General features: G+C 40.6%; 8 protein-coding genes across 8 annotated transcripts; 5 read left to right on the top strand and 3 right to left on the bottom strand.

Moving 5' to 3' along the window:
* Window positions 1–1,050: 1,050 nt before the first annotated feature.
* On the top strand, window positions 1,051–2,584 carry CABS01_05221 (V-ATPase subunit C; the record flags this gene model as incomplete). The annotated part of the gene is made up of 5 exons (XM_060538591.1): window positions 1,051–1,345; window positions 1,432–1,526; window positions 1,663–1,754; window positions 1,828–2,320; window positions 2,378–2,584. 5 exons carry the CDS (start codon window positions 1,051–1,053, stop codon window positions 2,582–2,584), a joined length of 1,182 nt encoding a protein of 393 aa, XP_060405763.1.
* Window positions 2,585–2,783: 199 nt separating this feature from the next.
* CABS01_05220 (adenylylsulfate kinase) lies at window positions 2,784–3,709 on the bottom strand (the record flags this gene model as incomplete). Its single annotated transcript, XM_060538590.1, has 3 exons — window positions 2,784–3,155; window positions 3,243–3,495; window positions 3,702–3,709. 3 exons carry the CDS (start codon window positions 3,707–3,709, stop codon window positions 2,784–2,786), a joined length of 633 nt encoding a protein of 210 aa, XP_060405762.1.
* A 434-nt stretch (window positions 3,710–4,143) lies between these two features.
* CABS01_05219 (uncharacterized protein) lies at window positions 4,144–4,410 on the top strand (the record flags this gene model as incomplete). Its single annotated transcript, XM_060538589.1, has 1 exon — window positions 4,144–4,410. The coding sequence occupies one exon, from the start codon at window positions 4,144–4,146 to the stop codon at window positions 4,408–4,410; it is 267 nt and encodes an 88-aa protein (XP_060405761.1).
* Window positions 4,411–4,885: 475 nt separating this feature from the next.
* CABS01_05218 (thioesterase superfamily protein) lies at window positions 4,886–5,898 on the bottom strand (the record flags this gene model as incomplete). Its single annotated transcript, XM_060538588.1, has 3 exons — window positions 4,886–4,912; window positions 4,975–5,690; window positions 5,757–5,898. 3 exons carry the CDS (start codon window positions 5,896–5,898, stop codon window positions 4,886–4,888), a joined length of 885 nt encoding a protein of 294 aa, XP_060405760.1.
* Window positions 5,899–6,770: 872 nt separating this feature from the next.
* On the top strand, window positions 6,771–7,414 carry CABS01_05217 (uncharacterized protein; the record flags this gene model as incomplete). Its single annotated transcript, XM_060538587.1, has 4 exons — window positions 6,771–6,773; window positions 6,869–6,992; window positions 7,046–7,074; window positions 7,133–7,414. The coding sequence occupies 4 exons, from the start codon at window positions 6,771–6,773 to the stop codon at window positions 7,412–7,414; spliced, it is 438 nt and encodes a 145-aa protein (XP_060405759.1).
* Window positions 7,415–7,520: 106 nt separating this feature from the next.
* CABS01_05216 (CBF/Mak21 family protein) lies at window positions 7,521–10,773 on the bottom strand (the record flags this gene model as incomplete). The annotated part of the gene is made up of 3 exons (XM_060538586.1): window positions 7,521–8,342; window positions 8,397–8,907; window positions 8,975–10,773. 3 exons carry the CDS (start codon window positions 10,771–10,773, stop codon window positions 7,521–7,523), a joined length of 3,132 nt encoding a protein of 1,043 aa, XP_060405758.1.
* A 799-nt stretch (window positions 10,774–11,572) lies between these two features.
* On the top strand, window positions 11,573–13,804 carry CABS01_05215 (prolyl-tRNA synthetase; the record flags this gene model as incomplete). Its single annotated transcript, XM_060538585.1, has 7 exons — window positions 11,573–11,668; window positions 11,729–11,822; window positions 11,881–11,921; window positions 11,982–12,072; window positions 12,132–12,214; window positions 12,265–12,394; window positions 12,456–13,804. The coding sequence occupies 7 exons, from the start codon at window positions 11,573–11,575 to the stop codon at window positions 13,802–13,804; spliced, it is 1,884 nt and encodes a 627-aa protein (XP_060405757.1).
* A 574-nt stretch (window positions 13,805–14,378) lies between these two features.
* On the top strand, window positions 14,379–22,958 carry CABS01_05214 (prefoldin; the record flags this gene model as incomplete). Its single annotated transcript, XM_060538584.1, has 5 exons — window positions 14,379–14,403; window positions 14,489–14,650; window positions 14,711–14,820; window positions 14,886–15,003; window positions 22,942–22,958. The coding sequence occupies 5 exons, from the start codon at window positions 14,379–14,381 to the stop codon at window positions 22,956–22,958; spliced, it is 432 nt and encodes a 143-aa protein (XP_060405756.1).
* Window positions 22,959–25,099: the final 2,141 nt, after the last annotated feature.

Below are 25,099 nucleotides of genomic sequence, written 5' to 3'. Positions count from 1 at the left end.
CAAGGCGACTCGACCGCATGTGATGACTTGCCGAGTCAGCTTCTCTTTTTGATAATGCAACGACGCCAGCTGGTCGTCATCGTTGTTAGATTCGGCCAAGGTAACGACTTAGATTGTAGCAAAGCGAAAACCCTTGATCGTTTGGAACTATACAATGAAATAGCGACAGCGAAATCTGGCGATGCGCATTCGCGATGGGCGAAATACTGAAAGGAAAGATAGGGAAGAAACCAAGAACCGCGGAGCGATGTCTGGACAAATCTTACGCTTTGCAAATGCGCAGTGGCTGTCGAAGTTGGGGAGGTATGGCGTGAGCAGCGTTGGACAGCATTGGGATGTCGAGTGGAGAGATCAAGCTTGATCTTAACAGCTTTCCATGTATAGCAGGAAGGTCTTACGGAGTGGGCTGGCACCTTATTAGATGGCAGCAGACCCGCTGGCTACCTCTCAGGCTATCGCCGAGTGAATGACGAACCACCACACAGCTTTGAGGTAACCGGCTACTGCGCCCCGCTAGGTCGCCCGCTTTCCAGGTACCTAACCGCTGATGCCATATCCACGTACCTCTTCCACCTTTGTACACCAAATCTGTACTTGAACACTGGCAAAGTTGTGAGTACCTCGTTCGCGATTCACCGTTGCGCAGGTAGGGGGCTACATGGAGCAGGCCCGTAGGCTGGCCTCAGCTTAGCACCTAAGGTAACCTCTATCTCCTCTACTCCGTACTACTGGGCACTGCTGCATTTCAATCCGCTCCGGCCCTCGATTGACACCATCTCAGCTACCTACTCATGTGCGATTTCTTGACTGGAGTTCGCAAAGTCATTGCTTACTAGCGGGTGTTGCTCAAAACCCCAGCCTCCAGGTCAGTGACAACATCTCATCTTCTCTCAATTGCATCGACCGACGCCTAACTAACTCCGCCTACCTTCCGATAGCTCTCTCGACTTCACTTACCGTAACCTTACCTCACCTTACTTTCCTAGACCTTCCGAGGCTCTGACATAGCCGCATGGATAGCTAGCCGGCGTCCGATCCAGTCCAAGAAGCATGTCTACCAAATACGCCCTCGTCTCACTGCCTCTCGGCATCTTTGACTCTGGAGATAAAGACGATGCCCTATCCTCGTTAAGCGCTACCATTTCGCCCGAGAATGGTAGTGTTCGCCCCTTCAACATCCCCGATTTCAAAATCGGCACCCTGGATGCCTTGGTTCAGCAAGCCGATGACCTTGCCAAGCTCGAGTCCACCTGCCAGGCTGTCGTTGCAAAGGTTGCCGACTCATTGAAGTCAATCCTCGATGGTGATGAGGACAAGATCTCCCAGCAGAAGATGGTCAACGATAGTGAGAGATGTCTAGGGCACCGCCTCGTTGCTGCTGCCTGTTCCACAAATCTCTTGTACATATTACTGACGGCGGTTGTACCTCAGAGCCCACCGACCAGTACGTCAACTCGTTTTCCTGGAACAAGGTCCGATACCGCGCCGACAAACCTTTGAGCGAACTCGTCGATACACTGCAAAAGGTACGTGGAGTGAGAGGGCGTACTGGAACCAACAGCTTCGCGGCGGGATTTTTCTTTGCTGCATCCGTTTCGCTTTCGACGCGGATCGGGGTCGCCATCCATAGAGTAGGCCCGCAGGAAACTAATGAAGCGCCAGGAACTCGTCACTACCGACAACGATGTGAAGAGCAAGTTCAACCAGTATAACTCAGTCAAGACAAACTTTGCCACTCTCCAGCGCAAGCAGACGTACGTATTGTTTCCAAGGCCCATCGTTTTTCCTAGCCCAACGACGACTTGATAGCTGACAGCGGTATTACAGTGGCAACCTTGCGACAAAGTCCCTCACTCCCGTTGTCGATCCCACCCTCCTCATCCAGGACTCGGAATACCTAGAGACACATCTTATTGTTGTGCCGAACAATGCAAAGAAGGACTTCTTGAAGAGTTACGAAACACTGGCACCGATGGTGGTTCCCCGATCTGCTGTGCAGGTCGCGACGGACGAAGAGTTCACCTTGTACGCCGCTACGTCATTCAAAAAACACAGTGCAGAGTTCCTTGCGAAATGTCGCGAGCAAAAATGGACTCCGCGTCAATACAAGTACGTGGAGGGCGGAAAGGAGGAAGAGCAACGCGAGCTTGACCGGGTGGCTCGTGAAGAGAAGAAGACATGGGGAGAGGCTCTGAGAATCGGCCGGACAGGCTGGAGCGAAAGCGTCATGATCTGGCTGCATGTGCTCGCACTGCGCGTGTTTGTCGAGGCTGTTCTCCGCTACGGACTCCCGCTCGACTATGTCAGTGTTCTTGTCAAGGTTAGCACACATCTCTCTCGCTCAAGTCATTGCTTACGATGCTAACGCGGCGGACAGACGAATTCGAAGCTGGTCAAGAAGGTCAAGACAGCGCTTGACTCTAATTACTCGTATCTAGGAGGCAACGCCTTTGGCAGAGACAAGCGCGGGAAAATTACCAAAGACGACGCAGCACTGTCGTCCGAGATGGCTGCTGTTGGTCTCGGCGGAGGCGAGGGACACGAGTATACAGCTTACGTTTACTACGAGTTTGACTACTCTTAGTTGCGTAGACCTACACAATCGCAGCATGGCGGGCGCATGCAGTCCCGCGCTTCAGACGCGACCTTGCACCGAAAACGCGTAGTATTTTTTTGAGGGGCATTAGACCGTGGTTAGAAAGCTCTGGGCTGTAGCTAGTAGGTAACTCCTAGTTCAAACAAGATGAGAACCGGCCGCCCATGCAATTGTAGGACCATACACATCAGGCCGTTTTACTCGCAGTGATGAGACCCTCCTTGATCAGCCACTCGGCAATTTGTGCCACACATTCCTCGACGCTCGACTTGTCGGTCCTGATAACAATTTCGGGCTTCTCGGGTGCCTCGTAAGGGGCTGAGATGCCGGTGAAGTCCTTGATCTCTCCCGCCCGAGCCTTCTTGTACAGACCCTTGGGGTCACGCTGCTCAGCGACCTCGAGAGGCACATCGACAAAGACTTCGATGAATGGAATGGCTTCGTCGCTGCTCTGGCCAGTCTGGCTGTGCAGCTCACGAGCTACTTGACGGTCTGCACGGTACGGCGAGATGAAGGAGGTAATGGCAATGGTCGAAGAATCGGCAAACAGCTTAGCGACCTGCTGCGGCATTAGTCGCGTACTCTCTGACGGTGGTCGTACTTGGGACGGAAGATCAAGCCCAAAGGGTTGAGTAAATGACCATACCTCAGCGATGCGACGGATGTTCTCATTACGGTCTTTCTCGGAGAAACCAAGATCTTTGTTGAGGCCGAAGCGTACATTGTCACCGTCCAAACGATAGGCGGCAACTCCCAGGTGCAAAAGGTGCTGTTCCAGAGCGGTTGCTACGGTGGACTTGCCAGAGGCGGAAAGTCCTGTGAGCCAGAGGGTGAAACCACGCTGCCCGCGCAGCTGGTTACGCTCAGAGCGCGAGAGTGAGGGATGCCATGTAATGTTGCTATGATATCGGAGGACAAAAATCAGCCAATTTGTTCGTTATGCCGCCAGCTGTCGAGTTGCGGACGTGAAGGCGAAGAGTTGCAGAGCATTCGCCGCAGGCAGGTGCGACGACTGCGGGGTCGGTGGGATAGCAGAAGGAAATTCATGGAGGGGCAATTTTGGTCCTGTCATGACGGAAGCCTAGATTTCCAGACTCATACTTACGTAGCCATTGTGAATTCAATTGGGTATCTGGTGGTAAGGACTAAAGGGGAGAATGGTGTTGAAGGAACGAAAGTGTGAACTAAAACCAGGCGCAGCGGCAACAATCACTCATACATATATACACACAGATGCGCTCGCATACACGACTCTCACGACAACGGACCGAGTAGGGAGGGTACTAAGATGCTTTTCACCCCACCTCCTCCCCTCCATTTTTCCCTCTCGTTTTTCACTCCACACGAGCTAAGATCACGGAGAAGTCAGCATCAGGCGATGTACCCAAAACTCCCTAACACTACAAAATGGACAGTGGCCTCATGAGAGAGGTACTTTGTCTGGCTTTGGCCTTCTCCGCACCTGGGTTCAGTGCCTTACGGATACCGCAGGGAATGATCCAATGACCTAGGATACAGCAGAAAAAAAAATCAATAGAATCCGCAACATGATGCAAGTACTTTCTTACCGGAACACTGCGAGTCTGCGCCGAGCGATGGCGTCAGATCGGCTAGAGGTGGATCATCGCTTGGCGGGACCAGCACGTCAGAGGCCTGTAATCTGGCTGGTTCCTGCCCATTGGGAGGTATTGCCTCCGACTGACCGAGTGCCGACTCCCGCTCCGTTCCCGGATGCCGCGCCGCGCTTCACGTCGGTGCCGAAACCTCCTCCGTCTCACCTAGGGACCGCTCCGGGCCACCTTGAACGGCTATGACATTACAACTGTACTCAACTAGAGTCGCGCATTTCGAAATCTTGACTAAATGTTCTGCTGGACAATATCCCTCTTCACCGGCCGTAATTTTCACTTGCAAGTTATCTATCAGCTCAAGCCAGGTCGCGGGGCTATCTATAGCGTAGTATTCGCCATACGCTACAAGTCGTGAGAGGGAGCTATTCTGCTGCGCCCACCCTCATGAGAGCCATCTATCAATCCATCCAGGAGGGCTCATGGCCTGTATTCAGAATCCGTTCCACAGAGTGTGGAAGGGCTACTGGCTCGAATAGTCTAAGTCGGATCGGGTTGAGCATGCGCTTTCAGCTCAGTGCATCGATCTCTCTCGCAAAACCCTTCTGAATTCGGTGCCGTGTCTTCTCTCTAATCGCCCCATCGCATTCTATCCGACTGTTGAAATTTTCAGTATAAGTAGAATCGAAATGTCGCGCTCTGGTTTGCGTTTGCAAAGGTCTCAAGTCGCATTCAGCTTCGCCATTACCTTTTTTTGGATATCAGTATTGTGGCTCAATGATCCAAGCAGTAAGAGAAAAAGTCACTTACAGATGCAAATCTGGGGGAGACAAAAAGCGCAGAGGCTTGCGCTAGGACGAGAGGCTCTTCTCCATCCACCGGGAGCGTTTCCAGCTGGCCCTCAACCCATGCCTTGCGCCCTTCTACTCTTGTCGTACGCGCCCGCAAAACAACGTACGTGCCTGCGTGCACTGGTTTTCTATAGTTGATCTCAAGCTTGGCCGTAACGCCCACTTTGTGTGGAAGAGCACCAAAGCAGCATCGCGCCAGACCCTCGTCCAGCATTGTAGCAAGCAATCCACCATGAACAATGCCAGGGTGACCACAAACGTCTGTGCCCAGATGGGAGATTGAAACAAGAGACTTGCCTCCCTTTTCAGTCCAGCATACAGGGGGAACTGTGATTCGACCCGGCCCAAGAAGCGTGCCGCCAGTGAGATTATGCCGCCGCAGCGCATCGGGGAGTCTCATGTGGGGCCGAGATTCAGTCATGTCGGGATTCCGGCGCATCTCGGCCGCAATAGGGTGGTTGTTGACGAAATCATTCACCACTGCGGCCTCGTCGTTTTCGGGTACGTAGGCTTGCAGGGTATCTTCATCAGACCGGGGTCTTGCCGCGTCAAGCAGACCGGGCAGTAGGGGGCTCGCCGCTGCAGCGAAACCCAGGCTCGTAAACAGCAGTCCAAATGCGCCGAAGCTGATGGCTTTGCGAAACCGGGAAGGGCTTTTCGGTTGCGATGCTGTGCCTGCAATAACTGTGTGAGCTCAATGGCTAATGTTCTTGAAGGGCTTCCCAAAGCAAAGTAACTTACCTGCATTGATGCCTTGGTGATAGCGTCGGAGCCAAACCTGCTGACGACGGGCGAAGGTTTGCAAGATTGGCGCGTTAGGGGAGGCCAATGTTGCAGGCTGCTTAAGAAGTCGCCGAAGCGGAAGAAAGGGTGATGTTGCCATGGATACAGCTGGTCAATCGAGCAACAGGATTGAAGCTTACGATTGATGTGTGAGGCATAGGAGAAGGTCGAGATTGACCTTTGTCGCGGTTTGTCACTCGTATGCCGAGGCTACAGGTAGGGTAGCTTAACTGTTCAGGTGAGGTACCTTGATCCCGGCAATAAGGTAGCACAGCATCATGACACTAAACGAGATTTCATTAAGCGAACAATTGCGGAAGAAATACCTAGCCAAAAATATGTATCAATGGGGGTTTCACCTGGACTTACGAATACGGGTAGGATGGTTTCCACTCCTGGCGCTTGTCTGATGCTTTATTTTAACAGCACACTCCTCCATTCTGAACTTGGAACCATACTTTGCTGCAGATATAACATACATGTAACTTCTAGTGTCGTAGCCTCGCCCGGCCCCCTGTACACTCTACGCAATAGGGTCCTTGAATGTGATTGTATGATCAAGACAAGATCCCGGCCACATGACATCATATCTCTCTCCTTACGTAGTAGAACTATCAGACTCGGGACGGGCAGGACGGAGTCTTCGCCCTTACCTCAGTGGTTGGTTCTCATGCGGCATCGGTCCGTGTGGCTCCAGGGGTCCTGGCCAGACCTCAAAACTTGAATGACAAAGTACGGGTGCAGGCGCAAGCAACGTGACGAGCCTGGAGGCCTGGTACAGATGGATACATACCCCTCATCTGACCTTTGGCCTTCTGGTACTTTAATGAGACACCGCCGTCCACGAGGCAGTCGTTCAGTTGGTTCTGGCATTCACTGTCAACCAACTTCATCTCATACTCGTCCCATCTAACAACAAACATCACATAACGGCTGCTAGGAATTCGGCAGAAAGATATAGCAACACACGCAATGGTACTGCTTTCATTTTCCTCCGCATGCCGAATAAGCAAACGACCTACTGTCATGTTGACACCGGCTGACCTATTGCCGTGCTCCGTCCATTCTAGGCCACGGCAGAAACCGTAGATCTGGGCGCTGTGCACGCGCCTAAGGAAGAGTCCATCAAGGTATTCCAAGAGATCGCGCACGATCTCAAAAAAGAGCTTCTCCACATCCGACGTGAGCATCAAAGTAAGTCACATTCTCCACTGGAAACAAGCCATGGACTGACACTCCATCATCAGAGCACGAGCCCGAGTATTTTCAGGCTGTTGTAAGTCAATCATCATTTTGCCACGCCTTGCCATCGCGTCCGCTCAAACAGATCCTAGCAACACCTCGACGATCACCAACTAGCCGCTTTTGGCCCGGACAACTTTGTGGCCGTAAGAGTTGCCAGTTCGGCTTACGGAATCCACCTCTTTGGCAAGGTCCGAATCCCAGCCCTACCTGAGTCGGGGCCTGCCTACATTCACTTCCGCGCCTTCGTGCCCGGAGCTGAGCCGCCAAAACTTCACAGCATTCACACTGAAGAGACTGAGCATTCGGATGGAGACAAGACGTATAGAGCCATATTCACTAAAGATGACGACCTTGAGTGGTTTGACACATAGGTAGATATGGGATGGGCCGGGAGCGAGTTGATCAGGAGTTCTCATCTCATGGGCTTTTCTAACCCAGACATACAATATGATATCTATTGAGAATTTCTTGGTCCGATTACATGTCCTCCTCCTCTGCCGCCAAGAGTTCGGCATAATCATCTGCCGACGCAAACATGGGCAAGTCCTTGAGTTTCCTCCTGGATGATCGGGCGGCGCTCTTGCTCTTCTGGCTAGTTTCCTCGGCCTCTCCAGGTACTGCAGACAGCTCGGGGCCACCCTCATCCTCCATCGCCTCATCGTCGTCTCCTTCCTCGCCATGGAGTTCGCCAGCATCTTCGTCGTCTCCGTCATCTTCGTCGCCATCCGAAAGTTCGGCGTCGGAGCCGTCAGAGAAGATAACGCCACCATCGGACTCGTCATCGCTGTCGTCGAATCCATCCATGTCAAGGTCGTCATCGTCACTCTCGATTGGACCATCGGGATGCGAGGCAGTTAAGGCCTTCCAAATCTCATCCTCTTGTTCGGCGTCATCCTCGGCACTGACCTCATCTAGTCCAGATGACGATTGTTCAGTGATCTTCTTACCACCCTCGACCTTCTTGCCCGCTTGCTTGAAGTATTCGTGGAAGAAGATATCCTCCGCTGCGACCTGGTCTACCTTCTTGTTCCAGAACTTAGGCGTATTAATTGGCGCAGCTGCACCTGAGCCAGTTCTCTTCGCGAGCCAGATACTGCCAGAATCAGGATTGCGGACCGGCTGCATGATAGATGCTCCCCTAGCAGTCTCTGCCGCCTTCGGGCTGCGGTACACAAACTTGTCGAGGAATCTGATCAAGCTATGGCTCTCTAGGTCGGGTTTGGCCATCTGCTTCTCATTTGAGAACAGACTTGCGGCCAGTAGAGACACGGACGGGTGGAAGTGAGTGAGGGGTGGTATCTGCATTCATTAGCAAACGGAGTCTCGTGAACTCAAACACAGGTACAAGCTTACAATTTCCCAGAGACAGCTGTTCTGAGCATTGCTATGTTCTGGGTTTCTTTTGCGGCCATCGTACACACTTCCTCTAGAAACAGATACATTCTGATCCTCTGCCGAGGGCTGGCTAGTCGCCTCTTCTGTGTCGTTATCCTCTGGTTCTTCAAGGAGTGCTCTAAGGTCGGGGAACTGAGTCCGCAGTTGGAACACCACGTATATCAAGCCACAGACGAAAGCAGGCTGGTGCAAGTTGAGAATCTGCAACATTCTCTTCGCAAAGGCCTTAATCCGCCTCGTGTCAACATCGGCCTTGAGAGACTTCAGAATCAGGTTCAAATAAAGGGCTTGTTTAGAGGAGTTGGCAAGTCGCGGATCCAGCAAGGATTCGTACAACGTCCTGTAGAACCTGTCGGAAGCCAGGTGCCTTGACACCGATATTTGCTGAATCAGAATTAGCGCCTGAATACTTGTGTTGAAGTTCGTCGAGTGCGCAATTCGGAAAAGAGTGTCCATTTGGGATTCGAGGCTGCATGCGAGTGTCAGTTACTTCGAAAATTCAGAAGCACAGAAACCATTGAAAAAGCAATACTTACATCGGGTCTTGCTCGGCCACGAACGGCACAGCGCGGTTGATACCTGTCAATACTGCGGTAACCAGCTTATCGGCTGTCTCCGTCGTAACGCCAGTCTCTTTGGAAGCACGATCCTGCTGACTTTCGGCAGATGCTTTGCCAAGTGCGGAACTGTTGAGAAGAGTAACAAAAATCTCAAAATAAATGCGGAGCAGTGCCTCTGCCGTGCCACCTTCGCGGTTGCTCAGTATCGTCTGGTTCAGAGTGTTCGTAGCGTGGTACTTGGCCCTGAAAGTTTGACCTGGTCGGAGTAGAACTTCCTGCTCTATGCCCTTGATCACAACCTGCTTCATTCCGGGGTGGGTGTTCTGAAGCTGAAGAAGAAGGTAGGAAACTCTTGAGGCAATCTTGCGGTCCTTGTCGCCCATTTTGTTAACCAAGAGCCTGAGCAAATTGGTCTCTTGCTCGGGCTTGTCCTTGAGCAGGCCGTAGACAAAGTCGATGGAACGGGTGCGAGAGTATTCAATCTCGTCGTTGCACCAGACCTCAAGGAGCTGGATGATCTTGAAGTATGATATCTTGAGCCAATCCTCGTAAGCCCACTGGATGAGGTGTGCATCCGTTAAGCGACCCGGTAAGGCTTGGCTGGAGTTCCAATTCTTGACAGAGGATCGCTGCAGAACTCCAATGAGACCAGGTTGAGTCTGAAAGGCACGCAGTCTCCTATTAGGGGGTAGGACTAGACCCGGACCGAGCAGATCAACCAGAGCGCCAAGAGCGCCAATGGCCTGAGCACGACTCCTTTTGGACGCAAGGCCTAGGAGAGACTCAAAAGCCTTGACATTGTGCAGTGGTGACTCTTGAATTGCCAAGGTGAGAGCAGAGACTTTGTCGGAGAGCGTTCCGGAAGACATGATGGTGGAGAGGAACTTTCGAGAGGATGATGCCAGGACGCTCTTATTGTACGCTGCCGCATCCGCCTCCAGAAGAGCGACTGCATGAGCTTTGAGAGCACTGATGACGCCAAGGAAACCATTCACTTCGGGGGACGTAGGGTCTGGGAGCTGGCTCAGTTCCGCCCCGTGCCAATCAGCACGAGGTTCGAATTTCTGGCGGGCACAGGTCAGCATATGCATGACGGGAACTTGGGTCAGGTGGTTGCTCACGAACTGCTTCTTGAACGTATCTTTGACATCCTTACGGGGAGGTTGTTGCGGTGCATGGACTTCTGCAGCTGCGTCCTCCTGGGCAGACTGGTCGTCGCTTTCACCAACTTCATCTGCCTCGCTCGCTTCGTCCTCCTCTGTCTCCGCCTCCTCCGGGGATTCTTCTGCATCCTGGGCTGTTGCTGCTTCGTGATGTTGCTGGAGGCCGAGCTGGGCTGCGAAAGCAGCAAGCTCACTCTGAAGCTTTCCGTCAATATTGGCCATAGAGTTGGCTTCCTCAGCGGCGTCCTCGTCGTCCGAATCAATGTCTCCGATGAGCTTCAGGTCCTCTTCGTCTCCTCCCAAAGCCCTGATTTCCTCAAGGAGATCCTCGCGGTTGAGGAGCGCGCCTTTCTTGCCCTTCACCTTGGTCGTAATGTCGTCCCGCCCGCTCGTGGACTTGTCGCGACGATGGGCGTGCTTTTTCCGTTGATGCGAGCTCTCCAATGGCTCGTCGGAGACGTGTTTGCGCTTCTTGTTATCGGTTGAGTTATCTTTGACAGCTTTGCCTAGTTTTCCCTCGATCTTGGCTGTGAGATTCGAAAATGATTCCGGGTTCAAGGACACTGGCTGTCGAGCCTTGCCGGCAGATTGCCTCTTTGGCTTGCCCATCATGTATTTCAGGTTACGACCGCAGCCAAAAGAAGAGGGAGAGTCCTGGATAAATGATTGAAGAACACAATAACGAACCGTGTGAAGGTGAGAAAAATCCCCTGTATTACACCAAAATGTACAAGAAGCAGAACCTGCAATGCAGCGAGGAAAGGTTGTCGCAAGAAAAAAAAAAAAGGCATTGAGAGCCAGGAGTGGGGTCAACTTTCTTATCGATAAGCAGGGACGGCAACGTGACGGGACCTGAGGTCGAAGTCGTGGTCGAGCCTCCCGGTCTAGGTACGGATACCTCCTTAAGTGGAACGGTAAACCCAATTGAATGTTACCAATCTATATTGTCATCTCCAACTTGGAGTACCCAAGGCAACTCGGAGTAAGGTAATAACGCTATAAATTCGGGTCGCGCATCCATCTGGCCCCCTCTACCTAGGTAAGCCAATTTGCCGCTAATAGCCCTCTCATCCAAAGTAATCCAAGATTGTGGTCAAACAAAATTTGACGTAGCCTCCATCACCTGGCCTCTTGTGACCCCAATAAGAGTAGATCTTGTCTTCGCGCCAGTCTCACTAATCAATGGTCCATTGCCAGCCTGTGCCATTTGCTGATTCCCGATTGACAAGTCCTCAAGCGGCCAGCTCGTTCAAGGGTTGATCAATCACCACTATCATCCCATCTTGGTGGAGGCTTTCAAGGTGAAGATATTGGTCATCGCTACTGAACCAGCAACTCACTTGAGAGTGTTGGTCAGCGAACGTGTTCCAGAGTTACCTCGTCAGCTGGCGTACTTACTTTCGACGGCAACATGTCTTTCAGTCGCGCATGGAGACTCCCTATCTTGTCGACGCCTCATAGCACGAAGGCAAGCCATGGCAACTTACCGTTCAATGGCAGTAGCCAGGTAGGTACACATATGCCTTTGAAGCAATAAACTCATATGACATTGCTTACATGCCATCAGTCATTCAGCCGCGGCTACCGCGCTGGTAGCACCAGGAATCGACTGTCAACTGTTTGGGTCCCTACCGGAGGAATGACACCTGAACGAGGCGAAGGTAGGTCTATCGCATGCTGCCTATCTCGATTGTCAGCATGCTCAATTCAGAAACTCAGGCGCCTATGAAAAGCTTGTTCGCGCCGGATTCTTGCGACAGGTAGGTGATTCGGTGAAGGGGTATTGAGATGGGAGATTTTGCTCATTCCTCATATTTCAGTCACACTCTGGCATTTTCCATCTACTTCCTCTTGGCCAGCGTGTCCAACGGAAACTCGAGAGCGTCATTGACTATTACATGCAAGAACTCGGTAAGTTTTCTCGTACACCTCGGTTGCCGGCCGCTGCCATTTACTGACGTCTGCCACAGGAGCCTCGAGAGTAGCTCTGTCAACCATTACGTCCAAGGACCTCTGGGAGAGGAGTGGCCGTCTTACACAACTAGAGGCTGAGGTCAGTGCATGCTGTCTCAAAAACCTTGATCCTACGGCTGACTGGCAAAGCTCTTCGGCTTCGAGGACCGCAAAGGGTCCAAATACATGCTGTCGCCCACCCACGAAGAAGAGATTACTACTCTAGTGGCGAAGACTGTGAAATCCTACAAAGAACTGCCCCTTCGCCTCTATCAGATCAGTGAGCACGGAAACTTCACAGACCTCGTTTGCAACCCAATAACTCATGTTGAAATCACTAGCGCGCAAATTCCGTGACGAACTTCGTCCGCGCCATGGACTACTAAGAACCCGCGAGTTCACCATGAAGGACCTCTATACTTTTGATGTCTCCGCGAATTCGGCCTTAGAGACCTATAAGAAGGTCCAGTCGGCATACACCGGCGTTTTCAAAGCACTGAAGCTGCCGGTGAAAGTAGCCAAAGCGAGCTCCGGCGACATGGGAGGCGATCTGAGCCATGAGTATCACTTGCCCACCTCAATTGGGGAGGACACTCTGGTCACCTGCAATACTTGTAGCTACGCTGCTAACGCCGAGGTCGCCGAGCCAAGGACAGCGGCCGTCGACAGCACAGGACCATGCGGTCCGACTGAAGCCCCAAGTCCCGCATCTGCTTCAATAAGGGTGTGGCGAGGCATCAGTAAAGACCGCAAGACCTTGGTGAATGCCTGGTATCCAGGCCAAAGCCAGGATGAATCTAACGGAGAGAAAGATCTCAGGATTTCGGCCATCAAGACAATTGTCGCTGATCTGGATGCAAGCACTGAGAATGCCGTATCACTGTGGCGGGCAGCTATTACATCAACGAGTTCTAGCACGGACACTGCGGCCACCCGGCCCCAGATCATTAACATCATACACTCCACATTGACCAGCAACCTAGAAGAGGTTCTACGAGAAGAAAGTAAATCATCGCCTTTGTCAGGGTTGGATGTTCCCGAGGATGGAGTAGACTCAACCATCATTACCAGAACTCAAGTTGGACAACCAATCCACCTGCTCGCGGCTCGCGATGGCGACAGATGCCCTTGCTGCGACAGTGGCGTTCTCGAGCTGCAGAAGGCGCTGGAGCTTGGGCACACATTCTACCTAGGAACTCGATACTCGGAGCCACTCGATGCAACAGTATCCGTACCAACTCGTGCGAATTCAAGTCAGCACGATGGTCCGCCAGCTTTGGCTGAGGAAAAGACACCTATGCAGATGGGGTGCCATGGAATTGGCGTCTCCCGACTCATAGGGGCCGTAGCTGAGCATCTGACAGACACGAAGGGCCTACAATGGCCGCGCGTGATTGCCCCTTACGAAGTCGTGGTGATTTCCACTCCTACTCTAGCTGAAGATGCTAGTCAAGTGTATGATGAGATCGCCACAGGGGGCATTGACACGGTGCTGGATGATAGGTCGGCGTCCTTCGGTTGGAAGCTGAATGACGCAGACTTGGTAGGTTATCCAGTCCTAGTCATACTGGGTAAAGTATGGAAAGAGACAGGTAATTGTGAGGTCCAATGCCGCAGATTCGGGATCAAAGAAATGGTACCGCTTAGAGAGCTACGCCAGCGTGTGGCAGAGTTGCTCGAACAGCTCTGAGCAGAATGAAGACCGCTAGGACGTCTCGTTGAGGCGCCCGCGACGCGGCGTGTACAAGGCATTCATGTACCTCCAAATCAGATGTCCTACCAACGTAGAAAATAGGAAATCGCCTCCAATAGCTCGTTTTAATGTCACAGCTAAAAGGTATGTCCATTGCTATCGAAGCATCAGGGACCCGGCAACCTCTCTCTATCTACTGATCTTACCAAACTCGATGTGAGTTGGGTGACATGCGACGGCGGCCTGCCCAGACATGTCCTGCGCGGTGTGGGGCGGTCACGTGTATAGCCACCCGAGAAGTGCGACAAATGTTGTCAATAATATGGGAAGGAGTGGTGTTAATGAACGACAATCAAGTAGTCAGGCCTTGCTTCAAACCTCAGTCCCCTCCCGAGAGTTTGACACAGCATCGGGTCTCAATCACATCAGCAACCCGAAGTTTATCTTTTTGCCCTTTTGTCCGAAGTGGGCCTTCACCGTCGCCTAGGGTTCGGTACTAAGCAGGGACTCATACTCACTTCAATCATCTATCCCGACGACTTTGTTCGCCCGCAAGCCTGTTTAATCAACCATGGCCGCTCAGGGTTCCGAGAGTAGTGAGTATTTCCGGTTGAGATTCCGCCATCTCCTCATGAAGATCAGGTATACATCGTCGATTTCCGTGCTGACTCGGCTCCACAGTCAATCTGGAGACGCTGGACACACAGCAACTCAGTCAGGTCAAGAAGCAATTGGAAGAAGAACTCGAGCACTTGACAAACTCGTTCGCCCAGCTACACAGCGCACAATCCAGGTTCAAGGAGTGCCTTCGGTGTGTCAAGGCCAGGCCTGGTGCTGGCGATGGTATGCAGGCCCCCAACTTTCCCGTCTTATCAGTGGCCAGCCGAGTTAACATTTCTCCAGGCGACAAATCTGTCCTGGTGCCGCTAACCAACTCCCTCTACGTACGTGGGGAGCTTTCGGATCCAAAGCACGTCATCGTCGACGTAGGCACAGGATTTTACGTCGAGAAGGTATGTTCATCAAGCCCGAGGTTCGGTCTGACCTCTGACCATTGTGTGTGTTAACGGTTACGCAGGATACCGAGTCTGCCGAACGTTTCTACGAAGCCAAGGTTCAGAATTTGATGAATAACATTCAGGACCTCGAGGTGATCGTGCAGCGGAAAACGCTAAATGTGCGAAGTGTCGAGGATGGTAAGTTCCACATGTCCCTAGGAAACACAACTGGGCAATGGGCAGCATAGTTAAGAATATACTAACGGATCGTGTGTAACTAATAGTACTAAGGCAGAAGGTTTTACAAAGCCAAATAGCATAAGTAGTAATAGGGTATTATAAAGAATAGAATACTATAACTATTATATAAAAATAGAACCGTAATTAATATTATAGCACTAGGTACTAAATAATATAGTTATTATTAAGTAAACGTAGGTATAGTTAATAATATTTAATTTTATATTTTACTTTTATTAACTACTCGGGCAGTTCTTAATATCGTTTTTATAATATTAATATATTTATTTTTTTATTTCTATTTTTACTAGCTACTCGAGTAATTCTTAATATTAATTATATAGTATTAATATATAATATTAATATATACTCTTATTATTTTAATAAATTATTTTTTTAAATTTTCTACTTTTTTAATATTCCCTCTTATAAAGTTTATAACTACGGATTATTAATAATAATAATAGGCACTACTATTTTATAAGCTTATTACGTATTTAACTAAGTTAGCTACCTTTTTAAATATAGTAGTTTATAATAATAATATTAAAGATGCCCTCGTTACCGTTATTAAAAATAATACCGACCTTTATAAATATTAATATTTACTATATTTTTAACTTTAACTCGTATATATATATATATATTCGTTACTTTATTTCTTTTATTAAAGTTAAAAACGCTACTTTCCTTATTATTATTATTACTATTATTATTATTATTTAACTATTTATTTTAAATATTTATTTTTTTTATTTTACCTTTACTAATTACTTAGGCAGTTCTTAATATCGATTATATAGTATTAATATATAGTATTAATAAATACTCTTACTATCTTAATAAACTATTTTTTTTTAAATTTTCTAACTTTTTAACTTTCCCTTTTATAAAGTTTATAACTACGGATTATTAATAATAATATTAAGTGCCTAACGCTATTACTTTATAAGCTACTTACTTAGCTAAGTTTATTACTTTTTAAATAATAATAGCTTATAATAATATAATATTAAAGATACCCTCGTTATTATTATTAAAAATAATACTAACTTTTATAAGTCTTATTATTCCCCCTAATAGAGTAATCCGCCGGGGCTATACTATATATTACGTATTAGGGAAAACTGGGTATATTACGCTCTATACCTAATTACTAATTAAAATAGCTCCTGACCTTTCCCCGCCCGTTTAGAGGGTAAGCTATACTTACTTTAACGTATATAAGACCTCTTAGTACTAGCTTACGTAAGTAACTAGATCCCGTATTATATACTCCTTTTTATTAAGAATTAGAGGGCCCCTTATATATTCTCTTATATTTATAATATAGCCCGTATTAAAGGGATTTCTAATTCTATAAAATATAATTTCTAAACTAATATTAATATATTAAATCTTAATATCCGTACTAACCTAGTTATTTATAATATTCGTATTATTACTTAGCTAAATTCCGTATTATTAAAAAGTACTTTACTACTTTTTAGGCGTATTTACGTTAGTTACGATAGCTATAGCGTTAAGCTAGCCGAGGGCGCCTAGCCCGAGAGGGGTAGACTTATTAATAAGTATTTTTAAAATAGGTTCTTATTAAAGTAGTAGTTTATATATTAATAGGTTTATTTAGTAGATTTATTTAGTAGATTTATTTAGTTTAAATAGAGCTTTAGGCGATATTAAAAGCGATAAGGATAGAAAGAATCTTTATAAGCTTTAGTATAATAAAAGAGTAGTAAATATTAACCTATTTAGCCCTTTTTTTAAAAACCTCTACGTCGCTATTAAAGTTTAAAACCTCTGCGGTTAAGGGCCGCCTCTAACTATTATAGCCGATTATTATAGCTAATTATTACGGCCGACCTCTATTATTAACCTTTTTAACTAGCGCCGCTACGTAAATATATTACTTAGCTTATTATTAATAAGTAGCAGTAGCTTACTTATTCCGAATTATATAGTAGTTTTCGTATTAAAATTATTATATTATATTAAGCGCGTACTTAGGGCATATTACGCGTATTATATAATTAAAAAGTATATTATATTATATAATTTCCTTTAAAAGTATAATCCCGTTAAAGTCGATCTTTTATACCTATAAAGCTAAAAAAAAACCACTATATAAGTCTTATTATTAATATTTATACGCTTTTAACTTCGACTCGTATATATATATATATATTTATTACCTCGTTTCCTTTATTAAAATTAAAAAACGCTTCCCTTACTATTTATTACTATTACTTTATTACTATCGCCCTATTACTATTACTTTATTATTATTACCTTATTACTATTACTATTACTATTATTATTAAATTATTTACTTTAAATATATATTATAAAAATACCGGGATACGTAGTTATTATTAACCCTTAGGGCTTTTTTAATAACTAGAAGTTTAATTTTATAAATATTATACTAAAGGACCTCGAACTATAGTATAACTATTTTAAAAAATACGGATTAAATATTATTAACTTAAAAATTAAAAAAATATATATTAATATAGCTATTATTTTAATAAGTACTTAGCTTATATAATATAATAGCCTTAAAATACCTAACTAATTTTAAAGTATTATTAATATTTTAAAAACGTAATATAAGAATAAGTTAAAAAAAACTAAAAAAAATATTCTAAACTTATTAAATAAAGCGGAAAATAGGGGGTAGTTTTTAGCTATTTAGAGGGTAATTAATATATTATAATAGGATTATTAGTATTTAGTAACGGCTACGGCTAGTTATTATTAATTATAAAGTTTATTATATAATAAAAATACTTAATATTAACCCTAATAAACTAGCTTATTTAAAAAGGCGAAGATGGCCCCTAATAAGGCAGACCGGACCCCAAAGGGTTACTTTAAATATACTTTATTAAAATACTAAGATACTAATAACTCGTCGACCCTTAGGGCTTTTTTAAAAGCTAAAAGCTCGATTTTATAAGTATTATACTAAACGACCCCGAGCTATAAAAAGACCGCTTTAATAAATATTATATTAATAATATTAATTTATAAAAAACGGATAAATATATTATAATAAGTATCGTTCTTATTAGTGCTTTTTAATATAATAAAGTATAAATAAGCCTAGATTTAATAATATAATTAAGAGTTTAAAAAGAATATAAGTAAGCGTATTAAATAAGAATATTAATAAAAAAAAGTTATTATTAAATAAAATAAAAAGAAAAAGTAAGGGGTAGTATTTAGTTATTAAAAAAGTAATTAATATATTATAATAGCGGGGTTATTAATATCTTAAGTTTAGTTAGTATTTTAGTAATAGTTATAGCTAGTTATAATTAATTATAAAGTCTTATTAAAGTACGTAATAAAAACTTAATATTAACCCCAATAGACTAGCTTATTTATAAAAGCGAAGATAGCCCCTAATAAGGCGGACCGGACCCTAAAGGGATAATATTAATATATAATATTAGTAAATACTCCTACTATCTTAGTAAACTATTTTTTTAAATTTTTCTTAACTTTTTTTTTTTATTTTTTTATAAAATTTATAACTACGGATTATTAACGGTGATATTAAGTACTTAACGCTATTATTTTGTAAGCTTATTACGTACTTAGCTAAGTTAGCTACTTTTTTAAGTATAGTAGCTTATAATAGTAATATTAAAAATGCCCTCGTTATTATTATTAAGAATAATACTAACCTCTATAAGTCTAATTCCCTCTAATAGAGCAATTTACTAAGGCCGTATTATATATTATATATTAAAAAAAACTAGGTATATTGCGCTCTATACTTAATTACTAATTAAAACCCTAATAGTAGTTAACTAACTTAACTATTATTTCCTTTTTATTAACTCTTAACCTTTTACCGCTTTTAGCTATTTAAAGAGCGAGCTATACTTATTTTAATATATATAAAACCTCTTAGTACTAGCTTATATAAATAGCTAGATTTTATATTATATACTCCTTTTTATTAAAAATTAGGGGACCCCTTATATATTTCCTTATATTTATAATATAGCTTATATTAAAAAGACTTTTAATTTTATAAAATATAATTTTTAAATTAATATTAATTATAAGAAATTAGGCTATAAGTACTTAACTAGCGAGGCTATAATATAAGTATAAGTATATTATAAGACTAAAGCTTATAGAGTCCTTTATATAAGCTCTATTTTTTTAAAAGTTTTTTTATAATACGATCCGTATACTAGTTACTAAGTTATTGGCGTCCTATCGCCGGCCGCATCCCGAATTTATTATATTAATATACCGGATTTTAATATCCGTATTAACCTAGCTATTTATAGCGTTTATACTATTACTTAATTAGATTTTATATTATTAAAAAGTATTATATTATTTTTTAAGCGTATTTATATTAATTATAATAACTAGGGCGTCGAGGGGGCTTAAGAATTTATTAAGCCCTAGAGGGGGTGACTTATTAAGGGGTATTTTTAGTAAAATAAGTTCTTAATAAAGTAGTAGTTTATATATTAATAAGTCCCTTTGGGGTCCGGCCCGCCGTATTAGGGGCTATTTTCGCTTTTATAAGTAAGCTAGTTTATTAAAATTAATATCGAGTTTTTATTATATACTTTAATAAGACTTTATATTAATTAATAATAGCCGGCTATAGCCGGCTATAGCTAGTATGGTTATTATTAATTATTAATACTAACTAAACTTAAAATATTAATAACCCTGCTATTATAATATATTAATCGCTTTTTAAATAGCTAAAAACTACCCCTTACTTTCTACCCTATTTAATAATTTTAAAATATCCTTTTTAATCTTTTTTATTCTATTTTATACTACGTTTTTAAAATATTAATAATATTTTAAAGTTAATTAAGTATTTTAAGGCTACTATATTATATAAGCTAAGTACTAATTAGGGTAATAGCTATATTAATATACCTTTTTTTAATTTTTAATATTATAAGTGTTATATTAAAAGACCTCGAACTATAATACGATTATATAAAGGAATATAAATTAAATACTTTTAACTTAAACTTCTAGTTATTAAAAAAGTCCTAAGGGTCGATAATAACTAAGTATCTTAGTATTTCGATAGTATATATTTAAAATAAACGATTTAATAATAATAATAATAGGGTAATAATAATAAATAGTAAGAGAAGTAGCGTTTTTTAACTTTAATAAAGGAAACGAAATAACGAATATATTTGTTTTTTATTTCTACCTTTACTAGCTACTCGGGCGATTCTCAATATTAGTTATACCGTATTAATATATAGTATTAATAAATACTTATACTGTCTCATTAGACTATTTTTTTATATTTTCTACTTTTTTAAACTTTCCCTCTTATAAAGTTTATAATTACGGATTAAGTAACGAATATATATATATATATAAGTTAAAGTTAAGAATAATAAGGTAAATATCGTAAGGTTAATATTATTTTTAATAGTAATAACGAGGGTATCTCTAATATTATTATTATAAACTATAGTTATTTAAAAAAGTAAGGAACTTAGTTAAGTACGTAGTAGGTTTATAAAGTAGTAGCGTTAGGTACTTAATATTACTATTTATTTAGAGTTTTGCTATTAGGGCAGTACCGTTTAGCTATTGGGGTAGTAATCTACTTTTATCTAGCCCGTGCGGCTAACTAGAGGCCACTAATTTTTAGTATACCTTCCCTAACCTACCTCCCGCACTTACTACGCGGGCCTAAGCTTAAAATACCTATATTAACCTAGTACGTACTACTACCTCGACTTCTAATTACACTTCTACTTCTACCCACCTACTTTAACCCACTTTTATTTATAACATAATTACTACTTCTATTTCTAACCTCTATTACTACGTTATTACCGTTACGTAATTAATTAGTAATAGATTTATTGTAATTTTTAACGCTAATAATTAATTTAAAAAACTCTCGTAATACTATTAATATTTTTTTATATATTAAAACCTTATTAAAAAACTACGTACTTATTAATTTAATTAATAACTTTATAACTAACTTTTAGTTATTTATTTATAACTACGGCTTTATAATTATTTATTATAATAGATCTAACTACGTTAATAATAAGGCTACTTACTATATTTTATAATATAACTATAATACTATTTATTAAACCCGTACTATCGGCCTTTATTAATTAAAAATATAAAAAGTTAGCTACCCTTAGTAGGGTATAGCTACTACTTATACTTAAAATAAAAAGTAATAAGCGATAGTAACAGACGGCGAGGGAAGCGTTTTTTAACTTTAATAAAGGAAATAAGGTAACGAATATGTATATATACAAGTAAAGTTAAAAGTACTAGGGTAGATATTGTACTTATAGAGGTCGGTATTATTCTTAATAATAGTAACGAGGGTATTTCTAATACTACCGTTATGAGCTACTATTACTTAAAAGGGTAGCTAACTTAGCTAGGTACGCAGTAGGCTTATAAAGTAGTAGCGCCTATTATTACTTTTAATAATCCGTAGTTATAAACTTTATAAGAGGGAAAGTTAAAAAGTTAGAAAATTTAAAAAAATAGTCTAGCGAGATAGTATAAGTATTTACTAATACTATATATTAATACTATATAAACGATATTAAGAATTGCCCGAGTAGCTAGTAAAGGTAGAAATAAAAAATAAATAAAAAGTAATAAACGTTTAGAATTAAAATAGGAGAATATAATTACGGCTTATCCTTATACCTATCGGTTTACCCTACTTATTATTAGCTTTTTTCTAACTAAACTACCCTTATTAATAACTTATTTAAATATAATATTATTAAGCTTTATAAGATTTTTATAATAATCCGCGACTATATACTTAACGTATTGTTATATTTTAAATAAAAAAACGTTTATAATAAGTAATAAAAGTAGTACCTTAATTACCTTATTAATAGGACCCCTACTTAAGTAGTCTTTTATAATATTTAAACTTATAGCCTCTATTATTATATTTTATAAAATAAAAAAAACCCCGACCTACCTAAAGCTATACTATAAACCTACTTATAATATAAGTAAATATAACCCCCCGACGGAGTAATTCGCCGGGGCCGTACCGTATATTACGTATTAAGGAAAACTGGGTATATTACGCTTTATACCTAATTATTAATTAAAATAGTTAACTAACTCGATCGTTATTTTCTTTTTATTAATAGCTCCCGACCTTCTCCCGTAGTCCTCTAAGTTCTAACTATTTAGAGAGCGAGCTATACCTATTTTAATATATATAAGACCTCTTAATACTAGCCTATATAAATAACTAAATCCCGTATTATATACTCTTTTTTATTAAAAATTAAGGGGCCCCTTATATATTCCCTTATATTTATAATATAGCCTATATTAAAAGGATTTTTAGCTCTATAGAGTATAATTTCTAAGTTAGTATTAATATACTAAATTTAAATATCTATATTAGCCTAACTATTTATAATATTTATATTATTACTTAGCCGGATTTTATATTATTAAAAAGTATTATATTACTCTTTAGGTATATTTATATTAATTATAATAGTTAGGGCGTTAAGGGGGCTTAAGAATTTATTAAGCCTTAGAGGGGGGGACTTATTAAGGGGTATTTTTAGAGTCTTAGCCCACTAATTATTAACTATATACTAAGAAGTTCTTAATAAGTAGTAGTTTATATATTAATAAGTTCGTTTAATAAGTTCGTTTAATAAGTTATTTAGTAAATTTATTTAGTTTAAATAAAAAGTAGTTTTAAGTAATATTAAAAATAATAAAAATAAAAAGAATCTTTACGAGCTCTAAAGAGTAGCTAAATATTAGCCCTTTTAGCCCTTTTTTTTAAAAACCTCTACGTTACTATTAAAGTTTAGAACTTTTGCGGTTAAGGGCTACTTCTAATCTTTATAGCCGACCTCTACCGTTAACCTTTTTAACTAGCGCTATTATAAAGTAGCTTACTTATCCTAAATTATATAGCGGTTTTTATATTAAAATTATTATATTATATTAAGTACGTACTTAGGATATATTACGTATATTATATAGTTAAAAAGTATATTATATTATATAATTTCTTTTAAAAGCGTAATCTTATTAAGGTCGATTTTTTATGCCTATAAAGCTGGAAAAAAACCACTACATAAGTAAATATAAAAGCGCTTTTTATAAATAGTTAGTTTTAATAATATATTTATTTATTTTATTTCTGCCTTTACTAACTACTCGGGCGATTCTTAATATCGATTATATAGTATTAATTCATAGTATTAATAAATACTCCTACTATTTTAATAAACTATTTTTTTAGATTTTCTACCTTTTTAACTTTCCCTCTTATAAAGTTCATAACCACGGATTAGCTTTAATAATATATATAAAACGAATAAGTTTAAAATACCTCTTTTTTAAGTTACTAATACTATAAATACTAGCTCGCTATTTAACTACGCTTTTACTATCGTTTTATTAAAACGCTATAAATTATATAACTTTATTATATAATCGTTTAATATAATTTAATAAGAAGTAAGAGCCGAGGTACTATATATAACTATTATTAACTTTAAAAATACCCTACGCTTAGCCCTATTTAAGGTCCTATTTACTATTTAACTCTAACTTTATATCTTTTATATTAATACGAATATAAACCTTAATATTAAATATAAATAGCTAAATAATAGTACTATAAAAATTTAAAATAAGTTTAATATTAATAAAAATAAGGGATTTATTAAAGCTTTTATATTAGTTTATAAAAAGTACAAAACTATTATTACTACCCTCTTTTATAACTTATAAACTATAGTACTTAATAAAATCTTACGTATTAATAAATTATTTATTACTTAGTAACTCGAGGCTACTAAGTTCGAGTATATACTTATAGGCTTTTACTAGCTATAAATATACGTACTTTACGTAGATTTAAAATTTAATTTTAATACTACTTAGGGAAAACTATAAGCGGATTTTACTAACTAAACTCTAGCTCTTTTATACCTAGCTAATATATATATCCCCCTCTATTATTAATAAGCTTAGTACTTTATTAATAAGTATAAGAACTTCGGTATACGCACGAACTTATTTACTAAGACTACTTATAAAAACTAAAGTTTTATATTATTATTAACTATATAAACCTTTATACCGTTTTTTAAGTAATTAATAAAATATTAGCTAATAAAAAAAGGGGGTATATCGAGGTTATTATTATTATAAAATCTTATATCTACTATAAATATCTTTATTAACTATAACTTAATAATATAACTAAGTAAGTAGGATATAAAGCTCTAAATCTTATAGCTTATTAATACTAAATTACCCTTATTATAATACTATTATTTATTAATAAGAACTTACTTAATTTTTAACTTTATTATAAGTACTTTATAAACTAGTATAAACTACTTTATAATTATAAAATCCTCGAGGTCTTAAAAACGTTTAAAATTTAGTTAATAAAATATAATATTTATTTATATTAATAACTTAAATAGCCCTTAATATATCGATTTATTTTATTTTTAGAATATATACTAACCTCCTTAAGATCTTAATAATACTTTAATATAAATTAAGGATCCCCGTATTATAACTAGTCTATATAAGTAGCTATATAATTAAAAAATCCTAAATTTAATATTTATATTTATAAATAGTATCTTATTATTAAATAGCCTCCCGTTAAGTAGCTTACTCTTTTTAAATAAATAGCCTAAATAGCTTTATAAAGTTACGAACTTAGCCCCGTAGTTAATAAGAGTAGGTATTTATTATAACTATTTAGTATTTAAATATAATATAAAGAACGAATTAGTAACCGAGCTATTATAAAAGATTATTTAGGATTATATTATAATTAAAAAAGACGTTTCGATATTAATAAAATATAATAAACGTTATACTAAGTAGCTATTAATATTTATAGTACTAAGGAATCTCTAACTTAATTAATTAACTAATAAGAGGCCGTAGTTAAGGATAGTTTTAACGATTTTAAAAAAGATTAAGATTTAATAAGATCTCTTAATTATTATAATAAAAGCTAGAATAATTT

This window comes from Colletotrichum abscissum (genome assembly GCF_030869225.1).
Source record: "Colletotrichum abscissum strain IMI 504890 chromosome Unknown Scaffold_10.1, whole genome shotgun sequence".
NCBI classification, from domain to species: domain Eukaryota; kingdom Fungi; phylum Ascomycota; class Sordariomycetes; order Glomerellales; family Glomerellaceae; genus Colletotrichum; species Colletotrichum abscissum.
The sequence above is the reverse complement of the archived record's forward strand: the minus strand, read 5'-3'. Positions and strand labels throughout refer to the sequence as shown.